The sequence below is a fragment of the Loxodonta africana genome, chromosome 3 (assembly GCF_030014295.1).
Source record: "Loxodonta africana isolate mLoxAfr1 chromosome 3, mLoxAfr1.hap2, whole genome shotgun sequence".
Taxonomy (NCBI): Eukaryota; Metazoa; Chordata; class Mammalia; order Proboscidea; family Elephantidae; genus Loxodonta; species Loxodonta africana.
The window spans coordinates 7,050,092-7,076,455 of NC_087344.1; the positions used below are offsets into that span (position 1 = coordinate 7,050,092).

The 26,364-nt window shown below is 54.7% G+C and overlaps 1 protein-coding gene across 5 annotated transcripts in view; it reads right to left on the reverse strand.

Annotated features, from left to right (window-relative positions):
• Positions 1-7,724: 7,724 nt before the first annotated feature.
• Positions 7,725-26,364, reverse strand: part of DPP9 (dipeptidyl peptidase 9) — a 52,802-nt gene continuing 34,162 nt past the window's right edge. For 2 of the 5 annotated variants that reach the window (XM_064280325.1, XM_064280328.1), the window contains 9 exons: positions 24,202-24,281; positions 20,257-20,409; positions 18,271-18,406; positions 15,556-15,701; positions 14,303-14,449; positions 13,348-13,500; positions 12,608-12,750; positions 11,255-11,366; positions 7,725-8,915 (listed from right to left, as the gene is read on the reverse strand). In XM_064280325.1, coding sequence (XP_064136395.1) covers positions 8,823-8,915; positions 11,255-11,366; positions 12,608-12,750; positions 13,348-13,500; positions 14,303-14,449; positions 15,556-15,701; positions 18,271-18,406; positions 20,257-20,409; positions 24,202-24,281 — 1,163 coding nt within the window. In that variant the 3' untranslated portion in view covers positions 7,725-8,822. Of the gene's footprint in view, positions 8,916-9,555; positions 9,785-11,254; positions 11,367-12,607; positions 12,751-13,093; positions 13,227-13,347; positions 13,501-14,302; positions 14,450-15,555; positions 15,702-15,777; positions 16,983-18,270; positions 18,407-20,256; positions 20,410-24,201; positions 24,282-26,364 lie in introns of those variants that run through there. The other 3 variants (XR_010321173.1, XM_064280326.1, XM_064280327.1) reach the window with 3 other exon arrangements.

Sequence of the window (26,364 nt, forward strand, 5' to 3'; positions counted from 1 at the left end):
TGTAATTTTTAAGGAATCACATCACAAGGTCTTTCTCTCAGGAGCCGGTGGGTGCTTTTGGACGGCCAGCCTTTCGGTTAGCAGCGGAGCACTTAACCATTGCGCCACCAGGGCTCCTACTTATCAGTTACAAAGAGGAAAACAGTGAGCTTAGAGGAGAAGCTGGACAGACATCACCTTAGCCCGGTGAGCAAAGTTAATGTCACTCACGATGAAAGATATCACCATCCCATGCTTCCCGGTCCAGTGCACCACGGAGGACCCAACATCACCTCTGTGATACCTGCTGCCGCCGTGGAGTCGATTCTGACTCATAGTGACCCTATAGGCCAGAGTAGAACTGGCCCATAGGGTTTCCAAGGAGCGGCTGGCTGGTGGACTCAAACTGCCAACCTTCTGGTTAGCAGAGGAACTCTTAACCACTCTGCCACCAGGGCTCCCCACCTGTGTGATAGACTTGCCACAAATACATAACCTTAATCTAGTACCGGTACCAGTTGCCGTCCAGTCGACTCCAACTCATAGTGACCCTATGTGTGTCAGAGTAGAACTGTGCTCTATAGGGTTTTCAGTGACTGATTTTTCAGCAGATAGCCAGGCCTTTCTTCTGAGGTGCCTCTGGGTAGACTTGAACCTACAACCTTTTGGAAAGCCTAGTACATTAACCACACCACGCAGGAACCCGTTTTATTTTACAGTGGATTATATACGTTTCTTCTCGATGCACCAATTCTAAGCATTCATTTTGTTTGTTAGTGTGCAGCAATTCAGTGTTTTTTCAACCAGTATAATGGTCTTTCTATTAGTGACACCTCTGGTTCCTGTTCTGATCCAGTCACTCTTTAAATCTGCAGTGGGCATTATGGCCCCAGAATCCTGGCTGAGCTTCTGATAAAACACACTGAGATCTGCAACATATTTTGATTTGCAACATTGATGACAAGGGACTGATTTCCTTCCTATATAAAGAGCACCTTTAATCAATGAGGCCAACAGGTCAAAAGAAAGGTTGGCAAAGGACATGAACAACTGATTGGTGGAAAATAGGTAAAAGATGCTTAACCTCACACGTAAGAGAAATATGAGTTCAGATTACAGTGAGATGTCATGTTTCACCCACAAGACTGGCAAAGAAAGACTCTTGATAACTCTGCTCTGGTGGGAGTGTAAATTGGGGTGGTCTCGTTGGAGGGCAATTTGCCAATATTCTTTAAAAATGAATATGCCTTTTGATAAATCTAGAAATTTATGAACCCATATGCCTAAAGCATGTACAGGCTATTGACTGTAGTATCATTTAAAGCAGGGGTTGCCCCCTTATGGCCTGTAGGCCAAATTGGCCCTTTGCCTGTTTTTGTAAATAAAGTTTTACTGGAACACAGAAATGCTCTACAAAGGCAGAATAGAGTAGTTGTGACACACACGGGCTCACAAAGCCTAATATATTTATCCTCTGACCCTTTACAGCCATGATTTAAACTAACAAAAAGTCCAGAATAACTTATGTACCCACTGCTAGGGGAGTGGTGAAATAAATTACAGTACATTCACATAGTGGAATCGAATGCAAGCATTAAAAATAAGGTAAATGTAGTGCAGAAATACACTATGGACTGCCAGAAGAATGGACAAATCTGTCTTGGAAGAAATACAGCCAGAATGCTCCTTAGAAGTGAGGATAGCGAGACTTTATCTCACTTACTTTGGACATACTATCAGGAGGGACCAATCCCTGGAGAAGGACATCATGCTTGGTAAAGTACAGGGTCAGCAGAAGAGAGGAAGACCCTCATCAAGATGGATTGACTCACTGTCTGCAACAATGGCTCAAACATAGCAACAATTGTGAGAATGATGCAGGACCAGGCAATGTTTGCTTCTGTTATACATGGGGTCAGTATGAGTTGGAATCAACTCGACGGCACCTGACAACAACAGTGCAATAATGTGGTACAATCCCCAGGATATATTAAGTCAAACATCAACGTACAGAGAGACTAAGTGAGCAGAGCTTAATCACACGCAGTGTAACAACCCCTGCACCAAAGATCCAAAAAATCAAGCAAAACAGAAGCAGATAACAATCCAGGAACCCTGAACATCGGTGAAAAAAGTCTAAGGCCTGAACCACACACCTACTGGAAAGAATAAGAAAAGCAGTGAAAAAGGAGTAACGCGGAATGGTGGAGCTAAGCCATCCATCCCAACCTGCCACGGCTAATGTAGCACAAAGCAGTGACCTTGGGTGAAGAAAACAGCAAGGCAACTTCACAAATTGCCCAAAAGGGATAGAGAACCCCTATAGACACACATGGAAAGAAACAGAGACAGCGAGGGTGCCGGATCCAGAACCGGAGGTACTCAGGAGCAGCAGCCCTTGACCTCGGGACAGATAACAGCGAGACTGAGCAAACATCCACTTGCCATTCCTTCCTTCCTTCCCCTGCCCAGGAGGAGGTGGAGGTAGAGTAACTATGTGAACTTCCCCCTCCTACCACCCATACCTCCCCCCGCCAAAACCATCAAGGGAGAAGCACACGCCCCCACTCACCCACCACATCTACCACTTTGGCCGCCCCACCTGCACGGACAGCACCATTCCCGCAACGGAGCCACCAAACTGAAGACAGAAAGAGGGACTTAAAAAACGTAACAAAGGAAACTATAAAGCACTGCTGCAAGAAACCAAGAGAGACCTACCTAAGTGGGAAAACATACCATGCTCATGGATAGGTAGACTTCACATTGTGAAAATGTCAGTACTACCCAAAGTGATATACAGGTTTAATGCAATCCTGATCCAAAACCCAATGGCATTCTTCACTGGGAAGGAAAACTAATCACTAACTTTACATGGGAGGGAAAGGTGCCCCAATAAGTAAAGCCTTATTAAAAAAGAACAAAGTAGGAGGCCCCACACCACCTGATCTTAGAACTTACGATACAGCCACAGTAGTCAAAACAGCCTGGTACTGGCACAACAACAGACAACGTAGACCAATGGAACAGAATTGAGAACCCAGACATAAATCCATCCACCTATGGGCAGCTGATCTTTGACAAAGGAACAAAGGTTATTGAATGGGGAAGAGGCAGTCTCTTCAAAAAATGGTGCTGGCAAAATTGGATATCTATCTGCAGAAACATGAAACAGGATCCATACCTCACACTATTCACAAAAAGTAACTCAAAATGGACCAAAGACTTAAATATAAAACCATAAAGATTATGGAGGAAAAACTGGGAACAATGGCATAAATAGATTACCAAGGACAACTAGAAATGTACACACTAAAGAAAATGAACTAGATAAATGGGGCCTCCTAAAGATTAAATACTTATGCTCAACAAAAGACTTCTCCAAAAGAGTAAAAAAGAACCTACGGATTGGGGAAAAAAAATTGGCTGTGACATATCTGACATGGGTCTAATCTCTAAAATTTATAGAAAACGTCAAAACCTCAACAACAACAAAAGACGAATAATCCAATTAAAAAATGAGCAAAGGACGTGAACAGACGCTTCACCAAAGAAGACATTCAGGCTGGTAACAAACAGAAGAAATGCTCAGGATCATTAGCTATTAACACAGAGTCGTTAGAGAGATGCAAATCAAAACTACAATGAGATACCATCTTACCCTGACATTATTGGCACTAATCAAAAAACCAGAAAATAAGAAATGTTAGCGAGGATGTGGGGAGACTGGAACTCTTATACACAGCCGGTGGGAATGTAAAATGGTACAGCCATACTGGAAATCGGTATGGTGGTTCCTCAAAAACCCGAAATAGAAACACCATACAATCTAGCAGTCCCATTCCTAGGTGTATACCCTAAAGAAATTAGAGCTGTGACACAAGTAGACACGTGCACACCCATGTTCACTGCAGCATTATTCACAGTAGCAAAAATGTGGAAGCAACCTAAGTGCCCATTAACAACGATGGATTAACAAACTGGGGTACACGCACACAGTGGCATACTACGCAATGATAAAGAACGCATCCACAGAACATCTCACAATATAGATGAATCTGGAGGGCATGATGCTGAGGGAAATGAGTCAATCACAAAAAGACAAATATTGTGTGAGACCACTTTTATAAAGTAACAACAAAACGTTTACACACAGGAAAAGGAAAAAAAAAAAAGGCCCTTTGATGGTTACCAGGGATTGGGGTAAGGGTGTGATTACCAGAGAGATAGGAGACACAAGTTAATATTGGTGAAAGGAAAGGTAATACACAACGTGGGAGAAGTCAGCACAATATGACCAAGGCAAGAGAGGACACTGAGAGGAACGCAGGAATAAAGGACAGCCATGGTAACTACTATGAGTCGGAATCGACGGCAGCAGGTGTGGTTATGGTAACTACTAGAAGCCCTGGGGGTGCCGTGCGTAAGAATTTGGCTACTGACCAGCAGGCCAGCAGTTCCAATCCACGAGCCACTCCTTGGAAACTCTGTGGGGCAGTTCTACTCTGTCCTATGGAGTCACCATGAGTCAGAATCAATGGCAAGGGGTTTGTTTTTTTGGTATGGGAACTACTGTAGCATGGACAATCCTGCAGTAATAGTCTTCACAAACAATCATCTACAAATGGATGTATAGATAGACATGCCAAGAGGTGAGGGACGGGGTACGGGAACACACCCACCAGCAGATTCAGGTTCGGAGGTAGAAATTTCTAAATACATGACTGCAGTTGCTCCTCGTGTATCAATATAGACGATAGAGCACACAAGGGGCACAGTCGGGGAAACCTCTTAGACATAACCAAACACCTCAAGGGATGAAATCCCCAGGCTCGATGTCAAAGGACCATAGACTCAGGACATCTGTACCAGTTGCCATATCACAGCTCATAAAGACAATGTCCGATACCCTACTTTGGTGAGTAGCGTCTGGGGTCTTAAAAGCTTGCAAGTGGCCATCTAAGATACAACTATCGGTCTCTTCTAGCCCGGAGGAAAGAAGAGGGAAAAATATTAAAGACCTAAGGGAGAAATTAGTCCAAACATGAACCACAGCCTCCACAACCCTGAGACCAGAAGAACTAGATGGCGTCCAGCTGCCACTACCAACCGCTGTGACTGGGATCACAACAGAAGGTCCCAGACAGAGCCAGAGAAAAATGTAGAACAAATGATCAAGTTCACTATCAAGACCAGACTTACTGGTCTGACAGACTGGAGGAACCCCTGAGGCTATGGCCCCCTGGACACTGACTCAGACTTGAAGCTACCCTCTACGTTCACCTTTCAGCCGAAGATTAGGCAGGCCTATAAGACACACAATCACACACGTGAATAACGTGCGTCTTAGATCAATCAAATATTTGAGATCAAATGGGCAACATGTACCCAGGAACAAAGACGAGAAGGCTGGAGGGGACAGGAACACTGGACAAATGGACACAGTGAGCCTGAAATAGAAGGGGAAAGGGGGGAGAGTGCTGACCCAAGGCAGGATCGCAGCCAATGCCTTCAACAATTTGTGTAAATTTTTGAATGAGAAACTAATTCGCTCTGTAAACTTCCATCTAAATCACAATTAAAAAAAAAATTAAGGTTTAGATTAATATACATAAGTGTCCACAGCCTGTCATTTAGTCTGTTGTATTGTGGGGGCAGTATTCTTCAAAATCAAAAATAAATACGCCTTTTGATAATTCTGGGAGTTTATCCTATAAACTCATACCTATTTACGGCAGTACCATTTACACCACGGTTTGGCCAGTTACGGTTGGTGGGCCATAGCATGTTGCTGTCATGCTGGAAGCTGTGCCATGAGTATTTGAAATACCAGCAGGGTCCCCGGAGCTTCCAGACTCAGACAGACTGCGAAGAAAGGCCAGGCGCTTTCCTTCTGCAAATCGGACAGTGAAAGCCCTATGGGTCACAGTAGAACACTCGGATATAATGCTGGAAGATGAGCCCCTCAAAACACGTCGTGGCCGTAGTAGTGGACTCGAGCAGACCAACGATCGTGGAGATGGCACAGGACTGGGCAGCGTTTGGTTTTGACGTCAGGTCACCGTGAGTCAGAGATGACTCAGCAGCGATTAGCAACCACCAGTGTGTGGGTATATGTGCACAGGGGCTCCTGGAAAAATCTGCAGGAAACGGGGGAGGGGGGATGGCCGCTACCTCTGTGGAGGGAGGAGTCTCTCCCCACTATATCCTAGAAACCCTTTTGCACTCTGAGGTTTTTTTTAAGTCCGTTAAAAAAAAAAACCTTGCAAGCAGCCATCCAAGTTCCTACAATTGGTCTCTATTCGCCTGGAGCAGAGGAAGGAGAGGCAGGAATGGGAGGGGGAAATGGAACGCGTGCTGACTGCCTCCGCGAACGACTGCCTCCTTTGCCTTGAGACCAGACCTTTTGTAAAGGGCCTGGCTGCTGTTACTAATTTCCACCAAAGGGTCCACAGAAGGGTTCTCATCAAAGGCGAGGAGGAATGTGGAATGGAATCTCAAATTCTCATGGAATCCATAATTTCTGGAGCCATGGAGGCCAGATGAACCCCTACAACTATTGCCCTGGGATAATTTTTAAACCTTAAACCAAAAATATCTCCTGAATTCTCCTTAAAACCAAAGGATAGTTGAGCTGAACTAGCAGAGAATGTGTTGAGCATTGTGCTCTTTTGAGATCTATCTCGAATCAAATTGACAACAGCAGCTCGAAACGTTTGATAGGAAGCTTAGGGGGCCACCTCCATCCACATTTCATGGCCCCTGAACTAGTCAGACCTTCCCACAAGCACAGGGAGTAGAGGCGAGGGTGGGCCCAGAGCATCTACCATAGGGATGCTGTGTTTAAGGCTGTGCCATTACCCCAGGGAAGTCTGAGGCCAGACCAGGTCACACAGAACACAGTGTGGGGTCCCTAGGCGACATGGCATCTGCAGACCAACCTTTCGGTACTGCCGAGGACACTGGCTGCTGTCGTCAGGGCAGCTGGGGCTGTCTGATGAGGACCCTCCCCCTGGGGCCAGGACAGCCCCGGCAAACCTAGAAGCAGGTGGAAATGGTGAGAACTTTCTGTCGTGCCTGGGCTCTGTCCCCTCCCAAAAACCCCCTCGTTATGGACTGAACTGAGTCCCCCCAAAATGTGAGTTGGAACCCTAACCCCTACACCTGTGGATGTGATCTAATGATCTTACATATAATGTAATGACTTTCCACAGTGCAATCTACTGTGATGTAATCAGCAATCAGTTGTGGACAGACCAGTGTAGGGTGGGTCCCAAACCTAAGCACTTCTGGGTTGTAGAAAGAGCAGCATAGACACAGGGAGACCCTGGGTGGCAGGAATGCTTAATGCACTCACTGCTAACTGAAAGCTTGGGGGTTCCAGTCCACCCAGAGGTGCCTTGGAAGAAAGGCCTGGCAATCTACTTCGAAAAACTCAGCACCTGAAAACCTCACGGAGCAGTTTTGCTCTGACACCCATGCGGTGGCTGTGATTCAGAGTTGACGTCATGGTAGCTGTTACAGACAGACACTCACACACAGGGACAGACAGATACCACGTGAGGATCATCTGAGGAGAAGGGAATGGCTGCGGCCACCACCCAGCCTCCAGCAGTGTGAGGAAATAAATTTCTGCTCTTTGAACCCCTCCCCCGCCCCCGGTGGTGGCATGTGTGTTTCAGCGGCACCAGCACCTTAAGACGGTCCGTTAGCAGCCCCAGGGCCCGGAAGGAGCCACAGGCAGGTGGCATTGTCTCCGTCTGGAATCCTTTAATGAGTCTACTTCTTACACGCATAATTATAAAAGAATAAGAATCGACAAAAATATTTTCTTTCCATAATATGTAGAGGTGGTTTGTTTCTGGGCTTTTTTTTTTCTTTTTCCTCTTTTTTTGGCCCGCCCCTGGCAGAACTCTTGGCAGGGAGGGAAAGAAAGGGGGAAGGATAACCCTGAGGTGGGGGTGGTTCCGACTCCCGGCCCTGGAACCCCAGTGTGTACGGGCCAGGCAGACTCGTGTGGCCAGACCGCTGGGCAGGAAGGGGAACAACAGCCACTGACCAGCAGAGAACTGCCACTCGGCGGGTTCAGCCTGAGATCTTGGGGAGAGGCGGGGCGGCAGGAGGGCATGAACACTCATCGCCCCAGGAGGACCCTGGACGCTCCTGGCCTGCCCAGCACGACTCTCTGCTCTGGGCTTTGGAAGACACAGGGCTCATCGGGGCTGGGCTCGCCCACTGCCCGGCGGCGGACCCCGGCTCTTGATTTAGGCATCCCTTGCTTTTTGTCTTTTAAATAATTTTGAAAAAATGCCCCCAGAACAAAATGCAAAAATGAAGTGGGGGTGGGGGGAGCAAAGGCAATCACACGCTTCTGCGTTGGGACAGTGGCCTACCGAGTTCGAGGGCCAGGAGGCCATGGGGCGTCGGTGGCAGGCGGCTGTGGTCCACAGCTCCTCCCCAATCTCTTCTGGCTGTGGCTGCCTGAGTGCCCACCTCTCCAGTGCTCCCCAGAGTTGTGGTCTCCTCCTTCCCAGAAAACGGGGAAAGGAGGAGATGACTTGGGGAGGTGCTTTGTGGACATCGGCCACCATCTCTCTGCCCAGACAGCGAAGAAGCAGCAGGCAAAAAAACCCAGGGGCATTAAAAACTAATCAAAGGCATTCTGTCGACAAAGGCGGGAGGCTCTCGAGGCTATCCAGCGAGTGCGGTGGGAGGAGACCCCATGCTGGGGCCTGGGGGGGCGCTGCTCAGTCCCTCTGCTGGCTTCCCATGGTGGCGGCGGCAAAGCCACTTGTGCTCTGAAGGTGGAGGCTCCGGGCCGGCGGGGCAAGCCAAGGCCGGGCTCAGAGGTATTCTTGTAGAAAGTGCAGCAGTGTGATTTCGTAGTGCTCGCCAGACTCAGGACAGCGAATACTGTGCCTCTCATTGGGGTAGATCTGCATGGAGACAGAAGGCAGCGCTGGTGGCACCGAGGGACCCTGCTCTTGCCATGTCCCCCTCCCCCCTTCTGACTCAAGGCATCTCCCCTCCAGGCTACAAACAAGCACCCTCCTCCTGGGGTAGGGGGGAGCACATACTCTGGAGTTGAGGGTCCAAGACCTGAATCCCACCTCTGACACCAACTTGCAACTCTAGGCGAGTGACCACCTCCCTGACTGCAGCCTCCCCAATTAAAAATAGGGTCTTCATGAGGGTTCAGTAAAATAATATTCATAAAACGTAGAGCACCTGCACATGTGAAAGACTTAAAGAAGCTGTTCCTGCCTCTCTCTACCCTTTTCAATCTGCCGAAATCGGCTGTCCTTTCAAAAGGTGTGATGTACTGATCTCTGCAGAGAAAGACGTGCTTCAGACTTCACGTTATGTGCCCCTATCCCAGAGCCATTTCTCTTTTACCAAAAGGTCACATTTGAACTGCATGTGCCAAGCTCTAGGCCTCATGTTTTCCAGGTCATTCCCCTTGTGTTGGGGTTCTCTTATCAGCTAGATGGGATGTCATCCCCAGAGAGGAGCAGCAACATGTTAGTGTCAAGGGTCATGCCCATGGAACCACCCAGTTCCCCGAGACCTGGGTACCCTCGGTCCAGGCTGCTGCCCACTGGGTGGATGGGGACGGGGCGAAGTCTGTCCTCTGGCCATGATGCAAGGTTCCCTGAGGTGCTAACGGGCACTCCATTAGATCTCACTGTCCCCTGAAGACTTGAGAGACAGGTGTGGAACCTGCTCCAAAATCCCAAAGAACCCAGCCTGGTCTCTCACTGTGGTTGGTAGATGGAAGGCCAGGTGGCCCCTTCCTCTTCTTTTCCTGCCAGTGAGATGGGTTTCTTAAGCATCCCTCCTCTCCAGGCCCACTGCTGTTGCCCTGGCCCATTACCCAGCAGAGCACCAAACTGACCATTGGTGTCCCCTCCTCTATCCTTGCCTTCTTTAATCCATCCCTGGGCGGATTACAGTCCGATTCCACCAACCCTGTTCGTAGCTTTGCAAGAACCCCCAGCCTGACATCAATACCCATCCTCCCTGGTCCTGCTGCTCCTCCAGCCTCATGGCCTCCTCTTCCCCAGTCCCAGAGATGGACCCTGCTGCTGTCTACTCTTGTACATACTATTCCCCCTATCCACTTGCCCTTCCTCCCCACACCCCTCATGTCACCCCGGGGCCTAGCTACCCTCTTACTTCCTCCTCCCGGGCTGTCGGGGCAGGGAGCAGGCCCATCAGAGTCCCCACTGTACTCCCAGCCTGGGGCCTGATGCATGAAAGACATGACATGTGAACAAAGAGGGTCTGGGGCTGGCGATTGGCAAATACTATCTCCAGACTCCCAGTCCAGATGTTTCCAGGTGTCTGACACAGAGGACTGAGGTTCAAATCCCACTTCTGACACCAACTTGTGCTCCATCTGCCCTGTGTCCACAGACTTCCTTATCTCACTTCCAACTTCCCCTTGGGCAGGGAGGCAGGAGGCTGGGACCCTGGGGCAACCCTGCATGCCTAACACTTCCCAGAGGCCCATGTGGCCCTCACAGCCTCACCACGAGGCAGGTGTTACGGTACCCATTCTACAGACGGGGAAACGAGGCCTGAGGTTAACTGACTTGCCACCCAGGCCACACCAGGAAGGGGCAAGAGATAAGAGAGGGGGTGGGTCTGGGCCTGGCTGTCCAGGAGCCAGCCTCTGGGAGGATGGTCAGCTCAGAGTCTTGAGCTTAGAGGGAACATGACTGGTCCCATCCTGCCACCCCAGCCTCTAGCCTGCTCCCTCCTCCTCTGCCTGAGTGTCTACCACCCCATCCCCCCCCATGCAAGCAAACCCCTAACACATTCTGTGGGTGTCTGCTGCCTGTCACCCCTGAGGAAACTCTTCCCTGACCCCCATCAAACAATTTCAACACCATGTGTTTTTCCTTCAAAACAAATTTCTCGGCTTAAGACGTGACTACTTCAGTAGCATCTAGACTGGGAGCAGGGCCAGGTCTGTCCCCTTCCTTGGTGCTCTGAGCACTGATGGCAGTGCAGCCCAGAGTGCTCAATGCCTCTGTGCTGGACAGACGAGGAAGCACTGGGACCCAGGGGAGCCCAGGAGAAGCAGTCAGGCATGCAGGGGAGATAGGGGTGTGGGGGTGGGAGCAGGGGAGACAGCCACAGATGCCCTGGGCGGGGGGGCTCTGCTTCTGGCGGCTGATGTGCTGTGAGGTAACTCCATGGAGTCCACTGCCCACCCTGTGTGGGTCCCTTCCCTTCTGGGGCAGGCAGGAAGAGCTCAAGAGCCACCCACCTGGAGCTGGTAAGGTTTTCCTGCTCGGATCAGCTGGGAGACGAGGAAGTTGGTATGGAAAAAGTGCACGTTTTCATCCAGGAAGCCGTGGAGGATGAGCAGACGGTTGGGCCTGGAAGACAGGGTTGGGGCTGGAAGACAGGGTCGGGGTTGGAAGAGAGGGTCGGGGCTGGTAGACTGGGTCGAGGCTGGAAGACAGGGCTGGGGTGAGGCTTGGAGGTCAGGAGTCACCAGGCAGGGACCACCTGCCACCGTCTCCTGCCCTGAATCAGGGGGTGGTCAGGCCACAGCCCACAGCATCCTCCAGGCCTGGGGACAAGATCCTAGCACTGAGCACCTGAGGCAGGAATGTGGGCTCTTCAGGCAGGGAGGGGAGAGGAATGTGTATGTGTGTGGACATCTGTGTGGAATGACTGGTCTCTGAGTTACAGAGAGTACACTAGAAAGCAAAGTTGGGAATGTTCTAGATCTGTGCTGTCCAACACAGGAGCCACCAGCCACACGTGGCCGTTGAGCACTTGAAATGTGGCAGGAGTGAATGAGGGTCTGAATTTCAGTTAATTTACAAGAAATATACTGTATCGAGATGAAACTCATGTAACACAAAATGAGCCGTTGTAAGGTGGGCAGTTCAGTGGCATTTAGCACACTCACGGTGCTGTACAACCACCACTGCTGTCTAGTTCCAGAACATTCCATCACTCCAAAGTAAAATCCCACACCCATTAAGCAGAATCTCCACATCCACCCTGCCCCGGCCCCAGCAACCACGAATCTACCTGCTGTCTCTAAGGATTTATCATTTTAGTGTAATTAACGTAAACTTAAGTTTAAACAGTCTACGTGTGGACAGTGCAGGAATCACATGGTGGTTTTCCAGCTTGGGTGTGCCTCAGTATCCCTGGGGAGCCCAAAGAGAGCAGGGCTCCTGGGCGAGGGGCCGGGACGGTTTTCTAAACCCCCCCACCAAGAACCATGGCACTGAAGGTATGGGGTACTGGGCAGAAATGAGCCAGATGGAGGCCCAACAGCACATGGCAACCCTGATTCCTTCCCATCAGAGAGAGCCCAGTGTGGAGGGCACCAGATGGGGTGCTGGAGCTGCTCAGTGAACCTGGGCGACTCGGCCACAGTGAACGTCTATGATCCAAGCCCCGTGGCATCACAACACGCAGGACAGTGGTAGGGCCTGACAGCTGGGCCGTGCCCGTGGATGACACTTATAGGAGAGCGCTTTGTGGAGCGAGGGGAGCCTGCAGGGGAACCATGGTGCGACCCTAGTTCCTCTGTCCTAGGGCACCCCTGGGTGCTGTGAGGAGGGCAGGTGGGCAGCCTGGGGGGACAAGGCCTTACTCGTTGGGCAGCTTCTCCACGTGCAGGGCCACGGAGCCCGCCTCGTAGCCGTGCTGGTTGTTCTCTGGGACGTCCATGTAGCGTTCCGTGTACCCCGTGTCGTAGGCCATCCAGACAGTGACTGGGGCGCCCGCAATGGCCACCTGAGGGATGCGGCAGGCGGGTGGAGACAGAGATGCGCGTCAGGCCGGGAGCCTGTGCCCCACAGCCAACCCCGCCTAGAGACCGGGGGAGCGCGCATGCACCCGGGTTGGAGGAGGGCCCGATGCATCCCCCCGTGCATGGGGCATTGTAGGGGGGCTGCTCAGGGGCCTCTCAGGGCTGGGGAGCGGACCGGCGTGGGTGCCCGCCGTGCAGCCCTCCCGGGCCGAGGGACCGCGCCCCGCCCTCTGCCGCCGCCTCCTCATCGCCGCCGCCGCCCCAGGCCCTTGGACAGTGCCGGCCGGCCGGGGCCCCTCCCCGCCGCCTCTGCACACCGCGCCCCACCTCTGCCCCTCCGAGGCCGGTCCCGGGCTCAGCCTGCCACAGAGAGCTGCCGGTGGGGTTGGGTATAGCCGGACGCCGTCCTGGGGTCAGCAGCGGCGGGCAATGAGGAGGGGGGCTCGTCCCTGCCGGGCCGCTGCGGGGAGAAACAGCCACGTGGCGAGGCCCAGACCAGGCACCTCCCCGGGGCAGGGGCGGGCTCCGAGGGGCTCGGGGCGCAGAGGGGCGTGGCCAAGGCCGGCCCTGGCGGGACCCACCTTGAACACCTGGGGCTTGTGGACCAGACCCATCAGCGACAGGAAGCCCCCATAGGACCAGCCGTGGATGGCGACCCGGCTGAGGTCGATGAAGCCATACTTCTCGGCCACAAACTGCAAGCCCTCCACCTGGTCCTCGATCTCCACCTGGCCCTGGGGACAAGGCCACCTCAGTCACCTCCTCCCGGGAATGCTCCCGCAGCCCCACCGCTGCCCTCCCCAGTGTGGAGCCGTCCCCTCTGTCAAACTCTGCTCGCTCTCTGGGGGAGGTGTGGGTGGTCATCAGATAGTACCAGCCTTGCCTGCCACCTCCAGGCTGAGGAACTGAAAAAGTGAAGCCCCCTCTCTGGGCCTTAGTTTCCTCATCTGTAAAATGGGGATGTTAACATGAGTAGGACCCATGTCACAGAGGGTGTGAGGATGAGATGAGATGGTGAGTGTCCTGCACTCAAAGGCCTGGCACATGCTAAGGCTCCATAAACAGCTGGCCTCACCACGACCACGATCACCACAGCCACCGCCACCTCCACCATCATCGCCATCACTGTCACCAACACCCTCCACTCCATCCTCACCACCACCACCGCCATTATCATCTTCATTGTTAACACCACTTCTCTGGGCACTCGTCCCTGTCCGCCCCAGCCTTGGGCATCTCCACCTCCCAGGACTCCCTGTTGACCTGGCCTGGACTAACGTGGCTGTGTCTGGGTCACAGTCTCTCCTGTGCCATGTGCTCAGGGACCATGGTGCCGTGTGTCTGTCTCCCCACAGGGTGCTGATCAGAGCTAAGCAGCAAAGTGAGATGCCCCCTTTGGTTTCCAGAAGCCCTCCTGCTTCTGCCCAGGGCACCTGCCGGGACTGCCCAGACCCACCTCCAAACCCCAAGCCCACGGGACCTGGGTTCCCGTCAGAGCACAGCAGGATCCACAGCGATGTGGAAGAGAAGTTTTACCATTTGATTTTTCAGGGCCCCTTCGAAGCGGAGTCCCCGCTGACAGGAGCCCCTGCCGTCGATGACCACCACGGCGTAGCCCAGGGACGCCAGCGTGTTGAGCCGCAGATACTTGACTCCTTTGAAGGAGTTGTTCACAAGCTGCACCTGTGGGGAGAAGGCCGGGCAGGAGAAGGGGCGGCGCTGAATGCAACTCAATGTCTGCTCTTCAGCCAGCAAGGACGTGGTGCTCGGGGTGAGCAGAGAGAACCTCAGTGACTGGAGCTCGGTCTGTAAGACACGGGACCGGCAGGGCAGGGGGCCGGGGCCAGCAGGGGCCCTTGTCAGTCTAGTAAAAAAACGCGTTGTTGCCGAGTCAGCTCCGACTCCTGGAGGCCCCATGTGTGTCAGAGTAGAACTGTGCCCCACAGGGCTTCCAGTGGCTGATTTTTTGGAAGCAGATTTCCAGGGCTTTCTTCTGAGGTACCTCTGGGTGGACATGAACCTCCAACCTTTCGGTTAACCTCTGCACACAGAGGGACGCGAAGCCTTGTAACGGTATCTGTGTTTATCATGAGAGCTGTGGATGGCCCCAGAAGGGCTCTGGGGCCCGGAGGAGTGACAAGGCCACAGTGAGGCCTGCTCTGTGCCGGGCCCTGTGCTTGGGGTGTGCTATGGAGACAGGAAGGCCCAAATCAGGCTGGCTGAGCCCAGGCCGCCAGGAACCTCTCCCTCATCTTGAAGCCTCTCGCACCTTCTCTTCTGCTGTGTAGTTATCTTAAACGAATGCAGAAACCAGTGGTGGGTGGCGCAGGGAGGCTGGTGGTGGGGGCAGTGGTCTTCTCTGTGCAACTTGCCTTACAAGAGGGACCCCCCGGCACAACTGACATTCAGGGCTGGATCCTTCTGTGGGGCAGGGCTGTTCTGTGCACTGTGGGGTGCTGAGCAGCTGTGTCCCTGGCCTCCACCCACTTGATGTCAGGAGCAACCCCGTCCCCGCAGACACTGCCCAGTGTCCCCTGGGGGCAGAATCACCCCCAGGTGAGAACCCTGCTAACTTGCCTGCCTTCCCTGCCCTCTTCTCAGAGAACAAGGCCCAAGGCCGACGGCCACTCTGTCCTGTGAGCTAGTAACCCCATGTGTCCATGGCTAGATGAACACACGAGGCGGGAGGCTGGCCAGAGGGACGAGGGAGGGTCTGCTGGCGGAGGCGAAGGTGGCATGGCCGGGAGGAGAGGGCGGGGGCCCCAGGGCTGAGTGGGGCCGGCACCCACCTGGGGGCCCCCATACACGAAGAGCACGGTGGGGTGTTTCTTGCCCGGCTGCACAGCGTGTGGCTTGTAGACCATGCCATAGAGCCGCACGGCGGAGCGCGTGTGGAAGTGGAAGATCTCCGGGGGCACGTAATCCGGGGGGCAGCCTGCAGGAGACACAGTGTGGTGGGTGCCCTATGGGCCAGGGGGTGCCCAGGCAGGCCTTGCGGCAGGACCCATGTCTGGCCGACGCCAACACACCTCCGCCTCGCCCGGGTCTCTTGCAGGGTGGGGGGGAGCCACCCTGTCTGTATTAAGTCCTGTCCTTCCCAGTGGTTTAAAACACAGGGTCCTGGGGCCGGGAAGGACTCTGAGGGTGAGCAGAGTCCTTTCTGCCACTTTCTGGTTCTCTGGCTCTGGACAAGTAACATCCAGGTGGATGTGGGGAAATTGTGGGCAGTTTCCATGGTCGGCGTTTAGGCACAGCAGCGTGGTGAGGAAGAGCTGTTGTTAGCTGCCGACGAGTCGATTCTGACTCCTGGTGACCCCTGTGTGCAGAGTGGGACTCTCCACAGGGTTGTCAAGGCTGTGACCTTTCAGAAGCAGATCGCCAGGCCTTACTTCTGAGGTGCCTCTGGGTGGGTCTGAACTGTCAACCTTTCGGCTAGTAGACAAGTGTTTAACCCTCTGTGCCACCTAGGGACTCCTCCCCCAGATGCTCTTCAAGGAGGTCAGACAGCGATTCCCCTCTCGGCTTTCCTTCCCTCCCACCAGCCACCCCCAGAGAGAACAGCTCCCTGGCACTTGTCCGTCTCCGTCTCCGAGAGACGTGACACCACCTCCTGGGGTTTAATGAACAGCTCGTTTTATGGGCTTGTTTTCATTGTTCTCGTTGAGGTTCCGGCTACTTTTACTTTTGCAGGAGCCCCTGGGTGCTGCAAACAGTTAACACACTGGGTTTTAACCCAAAGGTTGGAACCTCAAGTCCACCCAGAAGTGCCGTGGAAGAAAGACCTGGAGACCGACTTCAAAAACCAGCCACTGAAAACTCTATGGAGCACAGTTCTACTCTGACACACATGGGGTCGCCAGGAGTTGGGTCAACTTGATGACAACTGGCTGGGTTTTGCAGAGTAACACTCGTTTGCAGATCACAACAGTGAGGCAAAGTTTTGCTTTAAGCTAAGTTTATTTCGTTCAATAGAGAGAGTCGATTTCAAGGACACTAAACCAAAAAAACCAAACCTGTTGTCTTTGAGTCAATTCCCACTCGTAGCGACCCTATAGGACAGACTAGAACTGCCCCGTAGGGTTTCCAAGGCTGTAATCTTTACGGAAGCAGACTGCTGTGTCTTTCTCCTGAGGAGGGGCTGGTGGGTTCAAACCGCCGACCTTTTGGTTAGCAGCCGAACACTTTAACCACTGCACCACCAGGGCTCCAAAGGAAACTAAGGAGACAGGAATCTAGGTCAGGGCCCAGTGAACATTTTCCCTAAAGTGCCAAAGAATAAATATTTTCAGCTTTGCTGGCCACAGGGTCTATGTTTCAATGACTCGATTCTGCGCTTGCAGAAAGCTGCCACAGAGAACATGGAAACATGGCTGGACGGGGCCCCTGGTTCCTGACCTGACTGCCCTCCAGCTCCAGCCTTCACTGCATCTCACTAATCAGAGGCTGAATGGACTGAATTATTTCCCCTAAAAATGTTATAAATCCTAACCCCTATGTACCTGGTGATGCAGTAGTTAAGCGTTTGGCTGCTAACCAAAAGGTTGGCGGTTTGAATCCACCAGCCACTTCTTGGAAACCCTATGGAGAAATTCTACTCTGTCCTATAGGATCACTGAGTTGGAATTGACTCAAGGGGCAATGAGTTTGGTTGGTCTTTTTATATACCTGTGGCTATAATTCCATTTGGGAATGGGTGGTCTTTGTTATGTTAATGAAGCAGGGTTAGTGTAGGGTGTGTCTTGAGTCAATCTCCTTTGAGATATAAAAGAGATTAAATAAGCCAGTGAGAAGCAGAGATGGGGGGAGAGAGATGCCAAGCCATACGAAGATTGCCCAGGAACAGAAGCTCAGAAGAGACAAGGACCTTCCTCCACGGCCAACAGAGAGAGACAGCCTTCCCCTGGAGACAGCAGCCTAACTTTGGACCTCTAGCCTCCTAAGCTGTGAGAGAATAAACTTCTGTTTGGTAAAGCTCCCCCTTGTGGTATTTGTTATAGCAGCACTAGAGAATGAAGACAGAGACCGTCTGCAGGCCTGTAAGGGGGCTGGGGCCGGTGGTTCCGCTCTAGGACAAGTTCCTGGGGCTCCCGGGAGTGGCCAGGTGCTGGGGGAAGCTGAGCAGACAGGGCTTGCTGCCACCTCCTGCCCACCAAGCCCTGAATTACATAAGATCCCTCTGATGACCACTGAACCAGCTGCCGTTGAGCCAACTCCAGACTTTGTGGTGACCCTTTGTGTGTTAGGAGTAGAACTGGGCTCCATGGGGTTTTCAATGGCTGATTTTTCAGGAGACTGCCAGGCCTTTCTTCCAAGGTACCTCTGACCTTTTGGTTAGGAGCTGAGTGTGTTTACCATTTGCGCCTCCCGGGGGCTTCTCTTTAACATCTAGGCTCAGAAAATAGAGCATGGTGGCGCTGCCTGGTTGAGGGCAGGGAAGAGCCTTAGGGGGAGGGGGTTGTGCGGCTGGCAGAGGCCGCCACTCTCCGGCAGGCGGGACTACTCACTGGCCGCCTCCATCATGCTGGCCCAGAAGCGGGGCTGCTTGTGCAGGGGGTCGTCGTCGGGGCCGCCCAGCTTGTAGACGTGCACGCAGGGCGGTGTACCCACGCTGCTGTAGTGGCTTATGAACATGTCAAAGTTCTGCAGGGGGGAGGGGGCGTTAGCTCCAGGGAAGCTGCAGGCAGGCCCCTCCCTCCTCCCGTGCCCATCACCAGCCCACAACCATCAAGCACGTATAAGATGTTTACTCTGTGCTGGGGCTTTTGAATCTCAGAGCACCACCCACACAAGGTGGGAGTCACTGCCAGCATAAGGAAACTGAGGCCGAGAGAACTCTGTCCCCAGCTGTAAGTGGTGACTCGGGGTCAGGCCCCAGAGTCTGAGGCCCGGTTGCCTGCTCGCTGAGGCCTGGGCGGGGTGTGGTCCTGAGCACGGATGCTGCCGGGTGCTCTGGAGGGGCGAGGGCTGTGCCCAGAGCAGCAGCACCAGGCAGTTGCTCGACAGCCTCCCAGTGGCTTCGTCACCTACTGCGGGGTTGGCCACCTGCGGCTTGTCACCCCTCCCGACCTGTGTGGTGGGGATGCAGCCACCTCTCACTGTCATGAGGATAGGTGACAATAGCAGCCCCTGGGGGCCACGCACCACACGCCAGGATGGACACAGGGACAGACGTGGGGTGGATGCACAAACATAAGGACGGATGCAGGGACAGACGCAGTGATGGACACATGGACGCGAGGACAGACACACGGATGGATGCAGGGACAGATGCATGGACGTAAGGATGGATGCTGAGGTGGATGCATGAACATAAGGGCAGATGCTGGAGTGGACACAGGGATGGCCGGTGTGGGGACAGCAGGTACGGGGATGGTGGAGATGGCAGGTGCGGGGAGGGCAGGTATGGGGAGGGCAGGTGTGGAGACGGCAGGTGTGGAGGCAGCGGGTGAGGGGAGGGCAGGTGTGGGGATGGCAGGTGCAGGGACAGGTGTGGGGACAAGACAGGGACGGCAGGTGCAGGGAGGGCAGGTGTGGAGATGGCAGGTGTGGAGATGGCAGGTGCAGGGACAGGTCAGGGATGGCAGGTGCGGGGATGACAGGTGCAAGGACAGCAGGTGCGGGGACAGGTCAGGGATGGCAGGTGCGGGGACGGCAGATGCTGGGACGGCAGGTGCAGGGACAGGTTCAGGGACAACAGGTGCGGGGATGACAGGTGCAGGGACGACAGGTGTGGGGACAGCAGGTGCAGGGAGAGGTGCAGGGACAGTAGATGCAGGGACGGCAGGTGTGGGGACAGCAGGTGCAGGACGACAGGTGCGGGGGCGATAGGTGTGGGGATGGCAGGTGCGGGGACAGAAGGTGTGAGATGGGTGTGGGGACTACAGGTGCAGGGAGAGGTGTGGGGACGGCAGATGCAGGGACGGCAGGTGCGGGGACGACAGGTGCGGGGACGACAGGTGCGGGGACGACAGGTGCAGGGACGACAGGTGTGGGGACAGCAGGTGCAGGGAGAGATGCAGGGACAGTAGATGCAGGGACGGCAGGTGTGGGGACAGCAGGTGCAGGACGACAGGTGCGGGGGCGATAGGTGTGGGGATGGCAGGTGCGGGGACAGAAGGTGTGAGATGGGTGTGGGGACTACAGGTGCAGGGAGAGGTGTGGGGAAGGCAGATGCAGGGACGGCAGGTGCGGGGACGACAGATGCAGGGACGACAGGTGCGGGGACGACAGGTGCAGGGACGACAGGTGCAGGGACGACAGGTGTGGGGACAGCAGGTGCAGGGAGAGGTGCAGGGACAGTAGATGCAGGGACGGCAGGTGTGGGGACAGCAGGTGCAGGATGGCAGGTGCAGGATGGCAGGTGCAGGGATGGCAGGTGTGGGGACAGGTGCAGGGACAACAGGTGTGGGGACAGCAGGTGCGGGAACAGCAGGTACAGGGAGGACAGGTGTGGGGAAGGCAGGTAAGGGGACAGCAAGTGCAAGGCCCACCTGGCTCATGTAGCAGCTGTGGGAGAAGCCGGGCGTGGTGAGGCGCACAATCTCGCCGGCTGCCGCGTAGCTGACCACATAGAGGTGGTGCTCCAGCGGTGTGTCCTTGGTAGCCTGGAAGTACACCAGCTTTGTCTCCTCGTTGACCCAGATCTGTGGGGACAGGGCTCCTGTTACGTGGCCCATCTTAGCCCCCAGAAAGACGTTCTAGAACACACGCCCAGAGAGGCTAGGGCTGTGCCCTGTACCACCCAGAGGGGACGCACCTTGGCCCCAGTGGCCCAGGAGAGGACTGGCCCCTTCTCCATGACCAGCCCCTCTCTCCGTCCCCAGGGGCTGGTCCAGAGCCCTGCAGACAGGTCACCTGCCCTTCCACTGCAGCCAGGGCTGCTGGCCGGAGGACAACCAACCCTCAGATGTACTGACTGACCCCTGGGTGGGGGCATATCTGCTGGGCTACCTGGAGGTCCTCTGGCGGGATTGGAATTGGAAGCCCACCACAATGGCTCCCCCAGGGCTGAATCGGGGGTGTGGGTGGCTCTGGAGCTGGGGTGGCAGGGTGTAGGCATGGGCACAGGACAGAGGCTGGGGAGGACATCCTGGACCTAGCCCAGATTCTTGGGGTTAAGAAGTGGCAGGGCCCTACCCTGCCCACTTCCTGGGGGGCTCCCACTGAACCCCAGTGTGGTCTAAGGTGGAACCACCGGAAAGGGCCCGAAAGAGCCCTGTGCTGCAGTGAACAGCAGGAGCCCTCTGCCTAAAGCGTGGCTGAGCCCGCCACAGGTGAGGGCCTGTCTCCAGCATGCACCTGGATGACCACCTCCATGGAGTAAGTGCTGCCCTGAAGGGTGCGCATGCTTGACCCACCTCCCACAACGGAACCAAGAGGCACAGAGCTCGGTGGGGGCTGAAGACTCATGCCTGCCATCATGTGTGGACGGGAGGGCTCCTGCCCTGCGATTGGGGCCTGAGAGGTCGGTGGAGGAGGCTGAGCACGGGGGTCACTTGAGACCCCACAGGTGTGAAAGAACCAGGGCAAGGTGGCCCCCTGTCAGGGAAGGGGGCATTGGGCTGGGAGACTAGAGAGGTAGGTGTGGTTCCCACCTGGCCAGGGCAGGCAAGCCCGGCGGAGATCCCTCCTCAGCACACAGCCCCGGCCAGGGGGACTTTGACCGAGGCTGTAGCTCCCATGTGAGCTGCCCGGCGTTTGCACCAAGAACTTCCAGGTAACGCACACACACTGGCAGGTGTGCTGTTGGGCAGGGCTTGAGGAAGGGGGATCTGAAAGTGCCAGGGCTGCCTGCGGGCCAGCTGAGCAGGAGACATGGGCCTGGGCGGGCCATGACATGAAGCTGCCAGCATTCACTAGTGGCACCAGAGATACCACAGGGGTGGAGGTGCCCACAGCTGCCCCACCAGTCACCTCCTCTTGTTCTGGTTCAGCTGGGTCTATTGTTTGCAGCTGGCAGGGGAACCATGGCTGAGGTGGCCCTTCATTCCAAGGGTGTTCCCCATGGCCCTGTGGCCACTGCCACCAGCCCTGCCTGGCTTCTTTGGAATTCTTTCTAGAACTTTCCACCCAGCAAAGTGTGCACTCGGCAAACTGCTGCTGCGGCCACTGTCCCCTGGGCCTGCGCCTCAATGCCCTCCACCCCACACATCTGGAAAGATGGGTGCAGGAAAATACCCAGCTTCACATGTCAACGAATGAGATCAGAGGGCACGGTAATGCCACGCGCCCGTGTGCACCTGTCATGGGTTGGTTTGTGTCCCCAAAGAGATAGGGTGAAGTCTTCACCCCTGTGCCTGTGACCTTGTTTGGGAAAATAGAGTCTTTGAAAAATCTCATCAGTTATGTTAATTATGTCATACCAGAATAGGGGTGGGTCCTAACCCTAACCCCTTCTGAGTGAAGTCTTAAAAACTGGGAGAACAGACAGCAAAATGGAGTCACACATGGGGGAAGAGGGTGTGTGAGGATCTGTGGTCAAGTCGAGGAACGCCAAGAAATGTCCACGGCTACCAGAAAATGGGCTAAAGTGCTCGGCCACTAATGGGAAGGTCAGTGGTTCGAACCCACTCAGCGGCTCCATGGGAAAAAGACCTGGTGCTCAGCTTCTGTAAAGATGACAGCCTAGGATAGCTCTACTCTGCCCCATGGGCTTGCTGTGAGTCGGAACTGACTCGAGGGCATCCAACAACAACCACCAAAAACTGGAGGAGACAAGGAAGGACCTTCCGCTAGAGCCAACGGAGAGAGAGGATGGTCCTGCTGACGCCCTGAACCTGGACTTCCAGCCTCGGGAACTGTGAGATGATACGTTTCTGTCCTTTAAAATAAAGCCCTCCACTTTGTGGTATTTGTTATGGCGGCCCTAGGAGACTAAGGGAGCCCCTGGGCAGTACAAACGATGAACACGCTCAGCTGCTAACCGAAAGGTTAGGCTTGAGTCCTCCCAGAGGTACCTGGGAAGAGAGGCCTGGCGATCTATATCCAAGAAATGAGCCACTGAAAGCGCCATGGAGCAGTTCTACTCTGACACACGTGGGGGCTGACTAGGACAGCACCTAAAGTGGGTGACAATTTGGGGAAGAAGCTAAGAGACACACTCACACCCTGTTACAGCTACCATCACTCTCCTGGGGCCAACCTGGCAATATGGAGGCAGAACCCGTAAAAAGGACGCATCCTCTGACCCTGTCATTAAGCTCCTGGGAATTTGTCCTAAGGAATTCATCTGAGAGGCAGCCAAGATCTATGGACAAAGATGCTCAATGCGTTTTTCAGACTGAAAAGTGGTAACAACGTCAATGGCCAAGAACAGGGACTGGTTACATAACCGTGGCCCAATTCTCTGGGGCCACAGAAAACCATGTATCTTCAGAAATACCTACAAAGCCCTACAGCAGTGATAGTACGGATTTCCTGTAGCATTGTGGGTAACAGGAGAGAAGAATGCGGTCAGTCGCCAGCAGGGGTGACTGAGGGAACGGGGTTCCTGGGATCGGGGGCAGGAGGAACAGGGATTCTGACTTTGTGGTTATGGTTAGCTGTCTCGGAGTTGGCCCCCGTGCACGGGGGAACAAAATGCTGCCCGGTGGTCATCCCTGTGATCATTGTGGATTGGGCCGTTTCAACGCGGAAAGGCTCAGTGCATTTTTACGAGGGTCTGTTCAGAGCCCTGGTAGAATAGGTAGTTAAGAACTCAGCTACTAACCAAAAAGGTCAGCAGTTCGAATCTATCAGCTGCTCCTTGGAAACCCTATGGGGGCAGTTCTACTCTGTCCTTTACGGTCACTATGAGCTGGAATCAACTCAACGGCAATGGGTTTTTTTAACTGGTTGGGAGTTGAGGTACAGCTGGCTTCTCTGCAGATGCACGTTTGGTTCAAGAACCTCTGGAGGGCGGGAGTGGGGCAGGCGTGGCCAGAAGCCGTGTGACAGTCCTAGATAAGCAAGAACATGCAGACAAGCTGCTCTCCGGCGGAGGGGTTTTATGAGGTAGAAGGAGGTTAACTGGGCCCCCAAGTGGCACTCAGAATCAGGTGGGGCCCACCTCCTCGGGTAAGAACAGGATCCACCCAAGGGGCTCAGAACAGCGTCTGCTGGAAAGCCCCGCTGCCTGTGCCCCGAGTGCTCCCGGGTGGAGGGCAAGCAGGCAGGAGCGAAGGTTGGGGGGCAGCAGGGGGTGAGGCCAGAGCAAGGGAGGGGAGGGGAGCTTTGGGCACACAGGCTCGGGAGGGGGAAGGAGGGGTGTGTGTGTGGGTGTGAGCACATGTGTGCACCTGAGTGTATGCCTACATGTGAGTATGCAACTATGCACACACATCTAAGTGTGTGTGCACGTGAGCACGTGTGTAAGCGTGCACCTGCAAGTAAGTACATGTGGGTGAGTGTGTGTGTATGTGCACGCAGGGGTGGCGGGAGGGGCGTGGAGAGTCTACCTTGGAGCCGTGCCTGGCCAAGACCTCCCACTCGCCGCTGGTCAGAGCAATCTCCTCCTTGATGGGGCATTTAAATTCATCTGGAAGAAAGGAAAGAAACAGAGCTGAAGCGGGGCTTGGGACTCTGTGACAGGGGCCCACAGGCACCGAGGCCAGATTCCCTTCTAGCACATAGACCACAGAATTCACTCAACCCTGGGGCAGGCTCAGACACTGGCATGGGCCAGGCCGGTCATGCAAGGGCGGGCGGGCTGGCCTGAGACGTGAGCCAGGTGGGGACGGCACCACTGGACCACCACAGGCTGGCTCCAGAGCTGCAGAGTTGGTTCCTGCCACACAAACAGCAGGCCTAGTGCTTCCTGAGAAAAACCCAGAATCTGGGACTTTATCAAAATGTCCCCACTGTAGAACTCTGTACAGGCCACGCGCAATATGCCCATGCGCCAAATGCAGCAGAGGGACCCGCCCCTCTGTGCCTGGTGTCGGGCCTCAAGCCCGCCAGGAGTCTCAAGGGCCAGACAGACCTTGAGTCCAGCACCTCTGTCGGGCAAAGGCCCCGGTGTGTTTTCACGGCATTATTTTTTATCAGACCTCACAGTTTATTTAACAACACAGAAGTCTGTTGCTGCGTACCAGAAGCTTCTCGGGACAGCGCATGCAGGATGGCTAAATTGTCTTTCCTACCCTTGTGGGTCAAGGCAAACTATCAAAACATTTAACTCGAGAGGGGAAATTTCCTGTGCACAAACCCAGCGGGTGAGCAGAAATACGCTTCCCCAGTGTAGAGACGTGGGGACGTGCTGCACCGAGACCAGGCCTGGGGGCAGAGGTGCTGGTGTCCCGGCCAACAGGCGATGCCCTGCCCAGTGTCCCTCATGGGTCAACAACGTCCCAACACGGAGGCCAGCCAGGAGCTCGTTTTCTTGTTCAAACCTTTCTGACGGCTCAAAGCACCTCTGTTGAGCCGTCTGAAGAGTGCGTCAGACGCTCTTCAGCTGCCTCTCCGGCCACCAGCCTCCATGTCCACGTCCAGCCCCTCCCCCACTTCCTTCTCTGGCCCCCCCCCGCAGAGGTCCCCCTGCCTCACTCCAACTCAGCTCCCACCCCTCCATGTCTGCTCCCAGCATTTCCGGCAGTCCGCCAGGCGGAGCCCCTGTTTGCAGGCTGGCATCACGGCCCTGCGGGTCCTGCAAGGCACACCTTCCTACGCCTCACCCACAACTCTCTGCTACGACAGCCCCACTTCCACACCACAGCCCTTCCCTCTGCCATGGCTGGCACCTGCCCTGCCCCTCACATCTTCCCCCCATCCTCGGGCTCCACCCGATGCCACCCCAGACCCCGTCCTGCCCCCTCCCACTGGGACGGGACCTCTGACCTGTCCTGCAAGGCCCCCTCCTGGCCCAAAGGGACTCAGTCTTGCCATCTCAGCTATCTGAGCACCAGCAAGTATGTGCCATGAGAACAGGAGGGTGTGCTGAGACACAGATGCCATCATGGCACACGAGCCCAGCTGCTAGGGCCGGAAGGCCAGGGGCTCTCAACGGCGATTCTGCCCCCAGGGACACCTAACAGTGTCTGGAGACATTTTTGGTTGTGACAATGCTGGGGGGCAGTTGCTACCGTCTTTGAGTGGGTAGAGACCAGGGATGCTGCTCAACATCGTAGTGCCCAAGACGGCCCCGCCCCAGAGGAGGAGCCAGCCCCCAAGGCAGCAGTGCTGAGGGGCAGAGAGCCTGTGTCAGTTATTTAGAAAAACACTGAATTAGATCACTGCTCATGCCATACAGCAGAATACCTTCCTGATGGGATAAAAACAAATAAGCAAACCCCTTGCTGTCGAGTCGATTCCGACTCATAGCGACCCTACAGTACAGAGTAGAACTGCCCCATACGGTTCCCAAAGGAGCGCCTGGTGGATCTGAACTGCTAACCTTTTGGTTAGCAGCCGTAGCTCTTAACCACTGCGTCACCAGGGTTTCCTGGCGGGATAGACAGTGTAAACCAGGGTGACCTCCCAGCTCCTCTGAATTCCCTCCACTCTTCCCCCAGCTCAGTGTGTGGATTTAAATGTGGGCAGCATCCTAGGACATCAGTAGGTCAGATGATTATGGGACGCAGAGTCTCCTGGCGGGGGCAGTCAGTGGAATTCCCTAACCCAGG